The sequence below is a fragment of the Colossoma macropomum genome, unplaced genomic scaffold (assembly GCF_904425465.1).
Source record: "Colossoma macropomum unplaced genomic scaffold, Colossoma_macropomum, whole genome shotgun sequence".
Classification (NCBI taxonomy): Eukaryota; Metazoa; Chordata; class Actinopteri; order Characiformes; family Serrasalmidae; genus Colossoma; species Colossoma macropomum.
Window position 1 is genome coordinate 17,218,780 of NW_023494794.1, and position 15,487 is coordinate 17,234,266.

The 15,487-nt window shown below is 38.3% G+C and overlaps 1 protein-coding gene across 1 annotated transcript in view; it reads right to left on the bottom strand.

Annotated features, from left to right (window-relative positions):
* si:dkey-220k22.1 (multiple epidermal growth factor-like domains protein 9) overlaps nucleotides 1-15,487 on the bottom strand; it is a 124,499-nt gene that overhangs the window by 36,035 nt on the left and 72,977 nt on the right. Inside the window, exon 3 of the mRNA XM_036580395.1 lies at nucleotides 2,469-2,608. Within this exon, the coding sequence (XP_036436288.1) occupies nucleotides 2,469-2,608 (140 nt within the window). The remainder of the gene's footprint in view (nucleotides 1-2,468; nucleotides 2,609-15,487) is intronic.

Genomic DNA, 15,487 nt, shown 5'->3' on the forward strand with positions numbered 1-15,487 from the left:
TGAGCTGCCAGACTAGTATAGGAGGAGAGGCAGAGAGGGGAAAGTGCTTATTGCTACCATTGTGTCAGAATGATGACTTCAGCGCTTGGATGTCAGTGCTGGACGAAGGCTGCAGCTTTGGCTGTGGTCAACAAAAAACACTTTCATCGTAAAGATGCCAAATGTGCAACGTTTCCTATCCCTCCTTCCTTAAACACTCTGGCCTTTAGGTTTGCACTCTCTGCGTTATGCGAGCACAAATTGAATTAGCTCTTCCTTGTATAGCATCAGCAGATATTATGACCCCAAATCTCTGCAGAAAAAAATCCAATTCAGTTGCACATTGCATAAGGGATGGCTGGCACTGTGGCCGGTGGGCTAACAGGCTGCAGACTGTCCAGAGTTCAAACAAGGTTTCCAATGACAGCTTCATGTCCTGAATATGCAGCTCTAATCCAGGATGCACTTCTCTCACTGAGGAAGAGGCTTTGAGAAGTAGGGCTGCGACATTGACCACACAACTGCAATATTGCGGTCATGTGATGCTTACCGTGGGGTTGAGCTCACCATCACCGCAAATGTTTTATTAAATGTTTTAAATTTTTTTTGCTGGAGAAGCCAGTGAAAGTTACAGGAGTGCTTGTGATATGAAATATTAATACATTAACAATTATTGTTTAGGTATCATCACTGACTGTCTTCCATTCTGGAGAAACTAAACTTTCAGTGGCTGGTCATGGTCACTTCCGCTTTGTGCACGAGGGGGACAGTCCATTAAACATACAGGAGGTTTCTTTTGTGTGTGTCTGTTGTGATATATACAGATACCATCATTAATCACACTTTGTATCTGTCTACTACATTACTAACAGGTCTGACTAGGCTGTAATGTTAGCTGAGATCTGTTTATCTAAAAAACTGCATTTCTCTGTGGAAATTTTAAGTCACGTTTTCTACCATGGCTTTCTGAGGTCTCGATGTGGCTTTAATTTAACAAAGTGATGACAAAATGCTGAGTGACGTGCTGAGAAACTGAACAGTGTTCGGAGTACAATAAAAACAATGTCCATCGGCTTTATGCTCTCAGATGTCCTGAGATATCCTGGAACCAAGCCTGTACTGTGTGACATGTTTGTCCTGCTAACTAAAACACTACAATCTCAAATACCACAGAACAGGCTCAATTGCAGCTTTTTGTCACTCACTTGACTTTTGCTCTGTCACACCTTAGTTTTCATCACCTAAACTTGTGTTGGTGCTTTAGTTAGCCAAAATCCAACATGTTCTTTAGTGAACAGAGCTGTTAGCATGCTAGTTAAACTAATGCTAACCAGCTCCTCTCTACTAGTTTAACATTTATTAATTGTTGGATAGATGGTTTGACATTTACTGAACAGTGCATTAAAAATCGTGCACTCTGTTTACCTACAGTGCTGTGAGAAAGTATGTGCCTCCTTCCCAAATTCATTTGTTGTTTACATACGTCACTCTTGAATGTTTCAGATCACAATACTCCTAATATTATATAAAAGATGACCCTTAGTTTTCATCAACTAAACTTGTCAGCAGAGCCTGCTCACAAAGCTAACATTGTTATTTGATCAAGCAACAGATCTACATAACAAAAACAGGTCATCATACCCAAGTAAACACAAAATGATGATTTCATTTATTGAAGGAAAATGTCAGCTCTACCTGGCCATATGTGAAAAAGTAACTGCCCTCTTACCTACTAAATCAACCAGTTAACCAAATTCAACTGACTACTGGTTTCAATTTCACCAGCCACACCCAGGCATGATTACTGGCAGACCTGTTGAATCTAAACATCACTAGCACCTGTCTGGCAATGAGAAGCAGGCCAGATGGTCTCAAAAAGCAGCACATGATGTCATGTTCTATAAAGATTGAAATACAGATGTGAAACAAAGTCACTAAAATCTACCAGCCTGGAAAGGTTTACAAAGCCATTGCAAAGGCTCTGGGACTCCAGCGAACCACAGTGAGAGCCATTACCCACAAATGGAGAAAACTTGGAGAAATCTTGCTCCCAGGAGTGGCCGGCCTACCAAAATTTCACCAAGAGCACATCGACGACTCATCCATGAGGTCATAAAAGAACCCAGACGAACATCTAAAGAACATTGTGACTCAGCCAGTTGCCTCTCACTTTTTATTTGATTCAATTGATGTTTCATTTACAAATTTTGATTAAAGAGCAAATAAAGTTTTTTGTATTCTGAGTTTGGCTTACAGAAAATACTGGAAATGTATTAGTTGTTTCATGTATTCCTTCAGACACCGCACTATGAGCTCCCAGTTTGCTTAGCCAAACTGGCTGTAAAGAAATCGCCCACTGACTGGGTCATTCCTGTCTACTATCCTACAGTAAGAAATACGTGACCAACATCATGACTTTTTTATTTTGTCATGTAAGAAAAATACATTTTGGAAATGAAAGGCTAATGGGCCGAGATGTGTGTGCTCACCTGATTGTGTGTCGCAGTTGCTGGTGTGATTGTTACACTGGCATGGTTGGCATCCTTTGCTGCTGAAAAGGAAGAATCCTGGACGGCAGTCATCACACTTGTCTCCGTACACTCCCGTTTTACATGTACACACTCCTGAGCTAAGACACAAAACAGAGAGAGAAAGAAAGACAGACGATATTATTATACGGCTTACACTGCTTAGACTAATAATCTCTGATTATTTATATCTCATAACTAAAAAGCTACAGAATAAAGCAAAATGCCATGAGAAGGCATGCATTACAGTAAATTTACCACTGGTAAGGGGTGTTATTAAACAAAAGTTGAAGTAGATATTCAAAATAACAACAAAATACCACTGGGGTGGCACCACATATCCAATATTTCTTAGTTCTATTTATTTAAAAAAAAAGAAAAAAAAATACTTTGGTGGATAAGTGGTGAACTGACTGACAAACAGCAACTTTCTCTCACTGACAAAAGAATACTGGGTCTCTGATTAACTAAAATTTACATCTACATATAGCATCTGTCATAGCCATAGTATAATAAACACAACAAACATTTTCAGTGAACAGTATCACTGATCTGACCCACTGAGGTTCCCTGGTCAGATGATGTTTGGTTGACTTTCTAAGTGAAACTATGCCCACATTTTCTACAGTAAACTTAAATATGCCATTTTTTTGTAAATCAGTAATTGTGCATTAAAATGTGCAGAAATGTGTTCTCTGTAGAGGATGTGTACTTATTCTGATTTACAAAATCAACAAAACACATGGGTGTCCAAATTTTGCATGTGACTAACTTTGTAAACTCATAGCTACCTCACTAGCTTAGTGGGAAAGAAGTAAGAAATACTGCAAAAGACATTTAGTAAAGTTTGCATTGTGTGAAAAAACTAACTAGTTTGTGTTTTGCTATAAAAAACATGAACTGAATTGGTGGAGGGGATTTCCCTCTAAAATAAGCAGCCTGAACCTGTTCAAAAAGTGGTCCTTATTGATTACTTTGTACTTTGAAAAGTAATGGGTCAAATGCATGTAATAGAATATGATATAAATGCACAATTGCTCTATATAAAATGTATTATGAATAATCATCACAATAACCATTTTTCCATTATGAGAAGTAATCCATTAACAGTAAGCCAACATAACCGTCCAAGATTATTCCATGAACAGTAAAATGTTTTAATATGTCTTGCTGCATTCTACAGATGTGTGTGGTCACGGAACAGAACCAAAACGGTTTCATAAAAAAACAATTTTAGAGTTATTATTATTATTATTATTATTATTATTCATTATTATTATTCTTTTTTTTAATGGTCCAATGCTCTGAGCGGAACATAAAGCACTGTGAACTACCTCTAACTATTGATCACTACTTGCAAGCCTAAGGAAGTAATTCAAGAGGAACCCTGTACATTTTTCAAAATCTCTGCATAATTCAACCATGGATGAAAGTCATTCACAAGAGTTTGATGTAGAATGGTACACTGTAGAGAAACTTACCAAATCAGATTTTTTTAAATTGGTGGTGATGTCTACAACTAGGGCTCTGCGATGAATCATATTTTTATCGTTAACGTAATATGATTGTCTGTGATAGACAAATCATTGAGAGCTGCAATAACAGATCAGATTACCCCAAACACGCAGTGCCAGAGAGACATCATTACATTGCCAGCGCAAACTGATAGAAAACTAATGAGTGCTTCTCTGTGCTGGGACTGAACTCTGCTCTCTCACATGAGGGACGAGTGACTTAAACATTAGGCTACACAACCAATTACAAAACACACAAGTGCACAGTTCAAAAACTACTCTATCCTGACCTACAAGCTTGTAAAAAAGCAAGCCGTTGAGGTAATGTTGACTGTCTATCGATGCAATGCAGTTCTAAGAGTAGCTGTTAGTATTTCCGTTTACACATTAAAAATAAATGTCAGTGTTTGCGTTACATCTGGTCAAAGGCATACTATTTTAATAATGATTTCACGCTTCTCATATTCTCATATCACTGTGATACTCCGACAGCTTTTTCGAACATCACATTTTATGTCAATCTCATACAGCCCTATCTATACAAGTTTTGTTAGGGGACTGTTTTGTCTTACACTTCTGTGTAGTTGTAAGCAACCCCTTTCTTTTCTTTTTTTTCTACGTGAAAATAAGTTGAGAAACAAAACAAAATGAAATCATTAAGTCATGTCATTTTTCTGCATATTTTAGTGCACAATTTATATTTATTTTTAATGTAATAACTTTGTGAGGGAGCTTTCATAGGCATTAAACTCTTTAGATGTCTGGCTTCTAGAACGGAGCATTTCACATCAAACCACTCAGTGATTTAATGACTTTGCATCTTAACCATTTATTCATACAAAATTCTGAAAAATCGGTAGAATTCCCCTTTAACTGGTGTATAGGCTTTGAAAAGGTGCACACACTGTCTAGGACACATACAGGCGTGGTTGTTCTCTCAGGACTCTACAGGCCAGCTCCCAAGCATCAAAAGGTTAAAATAAATAAATAAATAAATAAACAGTCTCCGTTTCACATCAAACAGCAGCCCTTTTCCTTTGAGCTGTCAGACTGACCGCTCCCTCTTGTTTCTCCCCAAATCCCCCTACGCACTCACCGTAACCCTCTCCTCACTCTGACTCAGTCAGCTGTTTTCTGCACTGTCCTGAGATCAGTTTCACATTGTTTCCCTTTACAGTGTGAACTGGAGCAACAGGTTCTAGGACAGCGCACAAAGGACAGTAGCTTACTGGTTAGCCCTCGCGCTTTAAGAAGATCAAACAACCATGGCTTGAAAAACCCCTCTTTTCCTCTCAGCCTGGTTGATTTTTTTCCCCCTCTCCTAAAAAAAAGGACCTTTCATCTTGCTCTGAGGGTGGGAAGAGCAGAGAAAATTCAAGTCCAACCTGAACATCTGTCAGTGATAATGCTCCCCACTCAGAATAGCACAAAGAAGTTTCCATCACAGGAACACTAGGGCTGTTAAGAGGGAACTGTAAGCAGTCTCCAGGAGAAATGCATATTTTAATCATATATCTGATTAAAAATGAAAACTGTCTGGGGGGATTCCTGATTTCTTAGACTGATAATGTTCTTCAGAGGGATAATTCTTTTTTAAACTCTGACTTTTTGCACTCATGAAAGAACAAAAATGCATCTTTGGATATTTCTCTCTCTTTTTTAAAATCTTAGATATTAGTTTGGAGGGAGGGTTCAGGTTTTATTGACATCTAGGTTGTTTTATCGCTCGTTTTCTTGACAAGTAAAACCGACAAGAGCTCCCCTGCTGAATGTTCGTCATAAGCAATCAACTTCCTACAGTATTCTTTACAAGGCCTTATAATTTACAAGGCTTTTGGACTTTCTTATAGACCTGACAGTCCAAGCAGTATTAAAGATTGATCCAAAAAAAGGTTGTACAAAATATAAAAACACAATTTTGTTTTTAATTAACTATCAACATTATTTTTGTACATTTCCACAGAAACATATGCAAATTATTCTTTGACCAGTTACTGCATTGCATATTTGCATAGTCCTGGCTGGACAGGGAATCGCTCTCCCCTGTACAGAGCGAGGGTGTTATCCACTGCATTATCCACCCACTCCTAACAATGACTCCTCTGACAGAAGCCTTGCTGCAGCAAAAAAACCTTCATCTTGTGGACTAAGAAAGCAATGCGTTTTTGGTATCCTATTAGAAAGGACTTGTTACATGTTTAAATATTAATGAAATGATTAAAACACTAAAACCTCTGTAAATCAATACTATTTTAAACATCTTGCATCATGATACTATGCTGTATACATTTTTCTTCTACCCCTATTGTTTACAGTAAACAATGAGCTATAAACAAGCTCTCCCTATAAGCATGCATTCAAAGGGTCGTCATTTACTGGTGGACTGGAGATAACAGAACAGTCTTTTGTTGCAAATGCATTGAGAGAAGGAGCCATATTAAAACCTTATTCCTTCACTGTTCACTTATGCCTGGCCCACGCTACAGGATTTATAAAATCCTACCTGATGTTGAGAGAGAGATGATAACAGATTTCAGGTTTTTTTGGTCCACAGCCCCCACAATACAAGGTCTACCCACAAAAACAAAGACTGTGCACTTTCATACTATGCTCTCAGACTTTCCAACCTCTCAGAACCACAGAATTTCTCATGAACAAAGATAACAGCAGATTAAAAACAAACATCGCAGATGACAGCGAGGCAAAGATCACTAGGCTAGTTCTGTGCATTTTACAATTATAAAGCAAAAATAAATAAGTTTGTTAATAAGCATAAAATATTTTTTCCTCATTAACATTTATATGCTATGCTTATGACCCTTGCCATACACTTTGACAATTTCTATTCATCTTAGATCTTTTTGATTATCGGTCTTTCACTCCACACAAAGACTGCGCTTCATACGAGACATTGTGTTTCTGTCATCTTTCAAGATGTTAAGTCGTTAATATTAAATGTTTAGACTGTCAGTAGATCAGGGGGTTAAGATTGGATAATACGTACTGCACTTCTGGGGATCAGTCTCAGTAATCATGCTTGTTATGTAACCACCTACTCAATCAGTACAATACTACTCAAAACTCCCAAACTGAGAATGAGGGCCTGCTTTTTATAGTTATAAATGCACTTATATCTGATTGTAACGTGGTAACAATGCTTTGTAAGCACGCTTATAAATTCTGATAATGCCTCATAAGGCTTGTAATGTGATATTTCATATGTGATGTGAGTGTGTGCCCTATATAATGTACTAATGTCCTGTGCTAACAAACTGTACTGTATAATATGCTGTCTTATTATTGCAGGATTCATAGAGAACTAAGGCACACGAGCAGCCAGCAATACAAGCAAATGCTTAATTAAACCAAGATACTTTGTTTTTTGAAGCACAGAAGCAGAACACAGAGACATGCTTTCCATAAGACTAAAAGGCTCATGAAAGTATGTGAAATATCTGCAATTACTCCTTCCACTCCCCCCCCCACACACACACACACACACACACTCACACACACACACACATATATACACACACACACACACACACACAGGCACACTTAAATAACTCTAATTTAGCTCACTCAAATGTACCCCCCGTAGGTACAATCATAAGCGGCTGCTGCAGCCGCTCTGTAATTGGCCTACTTACTGCTTTGCAGGTGGGGCTCAATGCTTTTTTCCCTGTGATAATAACCTTGAGAGAGGCCTTCGTCCTAATGGCACATCAGTGTAGGAGCTGAGCCTCATTAAACACAAGCAGGAGAAAAATCAACAAGCAAATGTGGTAAGCCACACTGGATAAGGATAAAAAAAAACAATGTTTTGTAGCAGACAGCAAAATCTTTGTAGATTTTGAGTTGAGCTGATAAGTCAATTATAAGCATTGTCAGACAGGAAACAAAGCAGTTGTTTGTACTGTGTGAACATCCTCAATTTTTACTGCTTGTGTCAGGATGAGACAGCCGGAAAACACTGGCATGCTTCAGAAAGGTACTGCTGTGAACAAAATCCTTCTACAGTGATGAACGCATTACGTAAAGAAATAAACACCTACATACAAGCTCAAAATAAGATCCTACACTCAAACACGAGGTTTAACTGAAGAAAAAAAAAACATGACTCGTTAACTTATGACAACATTTAATTTTACAGATGCACTGTGGGCCAATGGTGATATCTGATCATTTTAATGTACGTATTTGCTGATGTTGATGAAAAAAATACAACCCCATTTCCAAAAAAGCTGGGATGCTATGCAAAATGTAAATAAAAAATAGAATGCAACGATATGTACATCATGTAAACCATATTTTTAAAGGAAAATACTACAAAGACAACATATCAAATGTAGAAATTGAGAAATTTTGAATCTGATGCCAACAACATGTTCCAAAAAAGTTGGGATGGGGGCAAGTTTACCACTGTGTTTCATCACCTCTTCTTTTAACAACACTCCGTAAGTGTTTGGGATCTAAGGGGACCAATTGCTGTAGTTTTGAAAGCAAAATGTTTTCCTGTTCTTGTTTGATACAGGATTTCAGCTGCTCAACAGTTTGGGGGCTCGTTTGTCATATTTTTCATTTCATAATGTGCCACATGTTTTCAGTGGGGACAGGTCTGGACTGCAGGCAGGCCAGTTTAGCACCCGGACTCTTTTAATACAGAATCATGCTGTTGTAACACATGCAGAATGTAGTTTGGCATTGTAGTGCTGAAATAATCAAGGCTTTCCCTGAAAAAGACTGCATGGCAGCTTATGTTGCCAAAACATGTATATATCATTCAGCATTAATGGTGCCTTCACAGATGTGAACATCACCCATGCCATGTGCACTAATGCACCCCTATACCATCATGAATACTGGCTTTTGAACTGTGCACTGATAACAAGCTGAGTGGATCCTGTTTATATATGATTTCTTCTTTGCGTTTTAGAGTTTTAACTTGCATTTGTGGATGCAGTGATGAACTGTGTTCACAGACAGTGGTTTTCAGAAGTGTTTCTGAGCCCATGCAGTGATTTCCACTACAGAATCATGTCTGTTTTTAATGCTGTGCTGCCTGAGAGCCCAAAGATCGCGGCCAGGAAGTACTGGTTTTTGGCCTTGTCCCTTGCATACAGAGATTCCAGATTCTCTGTACTTTTAAAGATATTATGTACTGTAGATGATGAAAAGCAATAGTTCTTTGCTATTTTACATTGAGAAACGTTATTCTTGAATTGTTGCATTATTTGATCATGCAGTCTTTCACAGAGTGGTGAACTCCTCCTCATCTTTACTTCTGAAAGACTTTTTTAGCATGACACAACTTTACCAGCCTTTTGTTGCATCAAATTCAAAATAGGCACATATGTTTCAAAAAACAATATAATTTCTCAGTTCCAACATTTGATATGTTGTCTTTGTACTATGTTTTAGTTAAATAAAGGGGTTAAATGATTTGCACATCATTGCATTTTGTTTTGCACAGTGTCCCAACTTTTTTGGAAATGGGTTTGTAAATAAATCGATCTGCATGTTTATTTTTTACAGTAGGGTTACAAATGCAAGGAAACAAATAAAATGCAGACATTTTAGCACATTAACTCAGCACTATCTAAATGTTCTACTTTTTCAGAACACAATCAATACATTATCAAATACTCGTTTGCAAACATCTAAACATCTGTCTGATGCCCATATTTTTAAAGCAAATATCTGCAAAACTTTCATTCTTTACTACTACAACTTCATACAACTCAATGATTCTTTACTACTTTCCATTTAGTTACAGAATAATATGTAAAGCTGCATCAATTGACTGATAATTATGAATAACTGCTGTAAACTTGATAAAGTAGATTATTTTTTTAGTTGTTGTGACCAAGCCTTTGTCGCCCCCTGTGGTTGATATGGAAACTGTCCTAAACATAGTAAATACTGATTTAAAAATACCAGTGCTTTTAAATAAAAAAACAACTGATATTTATTCATAATTCTATCCCAATTTATCCATTTTCAAAACAGCTCATCATCCCAGCCCCAGATATAAGCCAAACGATGCAGAACCCATGAAGTTTAAGGGGTTAGTTTTATGTGTATGCCTCTTAAGCTTCTACAAACTTAAAGTGAAATGGCATAAGATGTATGAATTTAGACAAAAATGTAAAGTGTTAAGAGGCTGATTTTCTCTGTGGAACTTTTCCACTCCCGCAGGCCTCTCAGCCAGTCTGTTTGAGCTGACAGCTGACACTATGATCCTCCACAGCTTCGCTTAGGGGCTTTGATGATGCCTCACTGTGCTTAGAGTCACACAGAGAGAGAGAGAGAGAGAAAGAGAAAGAGAGAGAGAGAGAGAGAGAGAGAGAGAGAGAGAGACATAAAGGTAGCAAGAGAGAGGGAGAGACAGCAGAGGGAGAAAGAGGCAGAGAAAGAGGGGGCAGCGGGAATAGAGGAAAGAGCAGAAGAGAGAGAGAAAAACAGAGCAAAAGAGAAAAATCAAGAGATGTGAATAAGAGAGTGGGGGGAGAGAGAGGGAGAAAGTGGGAAAGAGAGGCATAGATACAGAGACAACAAAAGAGGGAGTGGAAAGACAAGGAAGAAGAAAAGAAAAAGGAAGAAGAGAAAAGAAAGCATAAGAAAGAGACTAGGGGAAAAAAAGGTAGAGAGTGAAATGGAACAAGAGAGATAGAGACAGGCAAAGGAAAAGGCAGCAAGAGAGACAGAAGACAGAAAATTAAAGAGAGACAGAGCAAGAGACAGAGACAAAGGGAGAAAGAGAGAGGGGAGAGAGAGGGAGCAAGAGAGACAGATAGAATGGGAAAAAGAAAGTGAGAGAGAAACAGAGGAAAGAGCAAGTAGAGAGAAAATAAAAAAGAGCAAAAAAAAGGAAAAGAAAGATAGAGAGAGGCAGGTAAGATAGGAAGAGAGTGGGAGAGGAGAGAGAGAAAGAGAGAGACAGAGAGAGACAGACAGAGAGAGAGAGAGAGAGAGAGAGAGAGAGAGAGAGAGAGAGAGAGAGAGAGATGACTGTGTCCATTCATTTATGAGGATTGTATACAGACAGAAACAGATCCCTTCGTGTGATACTCTTCCACACTGCGTCTGGCAGGAGCCGCGCTGTGTCCTGTGAAACATCACTCCATCGTGTTATCTGTTCCAGTAACGGCCCAGCATAGAACCCTGGGCTTCTTGCTTTTTCCAGATAATACAGATAATACACACAGCACAAAGCTACAGACACCACTAGACCTGTGATATTTTTCAGCTTCTGCTGGCCCACAAGGCTTCACTGAGGTGTTCAAAAACTGTTATGATTTCCATGCTACCTTCAAAAAAGCCCTGGGGGTGCAAGGGGGTCCATGTTTCCATGACAACGCCACCTAACAAGCAGCTGCCCCTGCTATGACTGGAGGGATTGAATAAAAGTCTTCTATAATCACCGAGCTTCACACAAAGACAGAACGAAAAGCAAATGTGACCCGGTCCGAACCAAAGAAGCTTCTGTTCAAATGAACAGAAGAAGAGCTAATTGCTGTAAAAATTGTGGTGCCATCACTCTAAAACGAAAAACTCCTTCACAGGATAACGAAGACCAACCAGAACACATTAAGATTCTCAGAAAACAATTAGTCCTAAATATTGGGCAAGACTGCTTATCGCTCTCGTTCCCATAATCTCTCCTTAAAAACAACACCTGCTGTGACTCATTTCCACTTTCATAGAGTTTTACTGTCATTTGGGTCTTTTCTAGCTCTCACTGAAACAGGCACACCTCCCCCAAGTGTTTTAGGGCCAGGCTGCCAATGCGTTTACACAATCTCTAGGTTTTTCCTGAGCTACTTCCACTCAGATTTTGCCCCCAAATAATGGAGCGCACAGAAACACTCCACTTGATTGATTCAGTATTCATACTCTAAATTACAGCCTACCCTGATCTCCAGTCATTTGAATACGGTACTTTTGGCAGAAGGTTTAATGCTGCGTTTACTTGTTGGCATTAAAAGGAAAACAATAAAGTCAGTTCATGCCTCTTTGCACAACTGTGATGGTACACGATCGCGACAGTACACGACTCATGGCAAACACTGCCACGGTGTTATGGATATATGTTAAAAAATCAAAGGCCACCCATTTATTTAATTTCCAGTCAAAATGTAAATGGAATTTTTCTGTGTCAGGGAAAAAAGCAGAAAAAATTACCCAGAAGCCTCAACAAATAAATATAACATACAGCATTTTAGTATTTATTGTGTCCACCTTTTGGCTTTTTTTACAGCTTCCACTCTTTTCTAAAGACTTGCTTTCAGGTTTTCAAAGAAATTCACAGGGATATTTTTGCATGTTTCTTGTAAACACCTCCAAAGTTTAGTCTTACAAATTGGTTTCACCCGTGGATTTATTCATCTGAAGCAGGAGTGTAGCTTTGTTTCAAATCGAATCAAATTGAATCACAATTATTGTTACATCACATTTACGCAAGTGGGAAGGTAAGTGAAAATCTTAGGTGCGTAGCCCCCTTGTAGTGCTTAAATATACAAAAAATATATAAGAAACTATATATATGCACAATATACACATTATTATATACGAGTTGCACCATTTCAATATACACTTTTTGTACAGTAATATAAGTTATGAAGTAAAAGCTATGATAAATACAGTTGTACAATTTTCCATATATGCAATATGCAAGATGCATTTTCTCCTCTCTCTCAAAGATGAAAGCTTTAAGTGCTGTTACGTTGATGGGGCAAGTTTTGGTGCTCTGCCTGGTCTTGCTCGGTCGTTATGTAAGCAGACTCTCATATCTAATCTCAGAAATATCTCGTCAAAATGAATAATGTGCACTGAAAGGCCATTTTTACTGTAAGTAAACAAATGAAGGGTGGTCTCTGACTTCTGCAAAGCGCTGTAATACTGACGTGCAATGTGATTCTGCACATGTCTGGGGAGATGGTGTTATGTATGCACTATGCTACAGTTTATTCCACAAGCTGGTGACAAAAGCTGAGACAATGTAACTCTTGACAGCATTTTTCACTAACTACTGTGATACGCTACCACTGGCAGTGGAAGAATTTTCTGTTGTGGCTCTCTGAAAGATATGGAACATCCAGTTTGCTGACATCCTTCACTGTCCTAATGTAAAGGTAGCAAAACATTTTAAAATCAAGAGAGAGAGAGAGAGAGAGTCCAGCGTAAAGTACAGCTAGTCCTTGTGTTTTTGTTGAAGGACACAGTTCTGGGCATTTCAAATCGAGTTCAGACCTTTCCACAAAACTGAGAAAGCAATGCCCCTGTGCCCAGAAGCAAATCCTGCCAAAAAATAGCTGCCCATACAACTGCCTTCCAATGACCGATACCCATGGAGAGCTCATCTGTTAGGTATTCATCCTCTTCTCAGAGCAATATCAGATAGACCATAATGAGGATAAGGGAGGATGCAGAGGCATTAGTTATGCTCGATGTTACAATCCAGCTAATGCTTGTAGATTAAACAGAATGATTTGTATCCTCATAACTTCGCTATTCCAGTATCAGCTTAAAATCTTATCACCACATAATTACTGTGAAACATCAACAAAACAGATCCCATAGTGTTTAAAAATGTATTGCTTTCATTACAAGGCTTTTTTGGTTTTCTAATGCTGGGACGCAGTCCTCAGTTGTATCTCAGTGGACCGCAATGGCCGCCAAAATTCAACAAATTCGTTCTGAATGGTTAAGCATGTTAAACAAACAGCTTTGACAAACAGGGACAAAAAGGCAAAGTGCCATATCTCAGCAACACATTCTATGAACAAATATTAGCTTTCCAAGAGTCACTGAAACCCACAAAACTATGCAGTGGAAACTGAAGAAGCCATGTAACCTGCTGTGAACAACCTTTCGGAGGAACCTAAGTGTCTTGATGCTCGTCACGAAATGCAGTTCAGTGAATGCACCACAAATTTCATGCACTTCTTTCCAGAGTAAAGAAAACTGTAGCCGTTTGCAGGGTTCCAGGAAGTGGTGGTGCTGAGGGTGCCACAGCACCTCCAAATATCAGGAATGCAAGTGCTAAAAATTATGAATTGCATAATTTAAGCATGGCAAAGACCTATATGTTCTTTTTTCCAGAGTGATGCTTGTATTTTTATATTTATATGATTTCCTGCTGTAGCCTTAACTGTTTACGTTAATGTTGTATTTTTCATACAGCAAGCCAAGCTGCTTCCCTCAACAATGCTTTGGTGGTGGGTCACTAAGGTGCAAAGAGGGAAAGTCTATGCAGAATTATAGCCCAGTTCTGAACCCCAAAGCAGCCTTAAAAAAAAACAAAAAAACAAAAGTTCTAACATAATACTGTTTTATGGATCGTTATATCTGCCACCCTGTGTGTGTTCCAGTATTAAATCTCACCATGAGATTGTGAGTGTGACATAATCTGTTATCATGCCACATATTAACAATCCGATTGGTTGCTGCTCAGTTCATTTGCATAAAGCTCATCCAGAATGATCTGCCAGTTAGATGTATATATTGTCATCACTTGCCTCATTTTAGTTAAGTTATGACTCATTCTGTTTGAAATTATCAACAAACAAACAAACAAACAAACAAATAAACAAATAAATAAATAAATAAATAAATAAATAAAGTAAATAAAGTAAGTAAGTAAGTAAGTAAAATAAATAAGTAAATAGTTTTGTATGGCGTCACATAAACGCTACTTAAAATTTCAGCACCCCCACCTTAGAACACCATCCAGCATCCCTGGCCCTTTGAGTTTGAGAGATAAGAGATGGATAAATCCATGTGATGTTTAAACAACTGAGCTAGTAATCAAAAACTAGCATTTTGCTGCTGATGCCATTCACAACAATGTGTGATGTTCTGCAGAGATCTTGTCTCCAAAGATAAAGGCAAGTAATAAACAACAGGACTCTGGGCAGGATGCCTGCTGCTTTTCTTCCTGCCAATCTGGAGCAAGCTTCACAAAAGTAGGGTCTGGCAAAATAGCTGGGAACTTTCTTTGTAACTGTTAACATGGGTATTTATTTCACAACAGTGAAACAGTGATGGCCATGTAAATTGTGTAAATCTTTAGGCCAGTGTGGCCAGAACGCCTTCTTGCTTAGACTAAGTGCAAAGAGACAAGCTGTATGTCAAGACAGCACGATTCAACAAGCAAAATAAAAAGTTTATTGTCCATTTCTTTGTTTATTGCCGTAAGACTTATTGAGAGTTAGATAACTCTTACCTTATGGTATTTGTTGTAATTAAATAATATTAGTTAGCTAGCTAATACTCTAACTGGCACTGCACTGTTGTGTCTTCCGTAGGGCTATACTGTGATTACAGTGGGTCCAATATGAAAAGAAACAAGAACATACATTTCGGAATGATCCTGGGTTGGATTTTTGGAAGAAATCCTAAAAAGTAGCAAATCTTGAGAATACGCACTGCAATCCACTTGTGATCGGATTCCTTGAGGTGAAT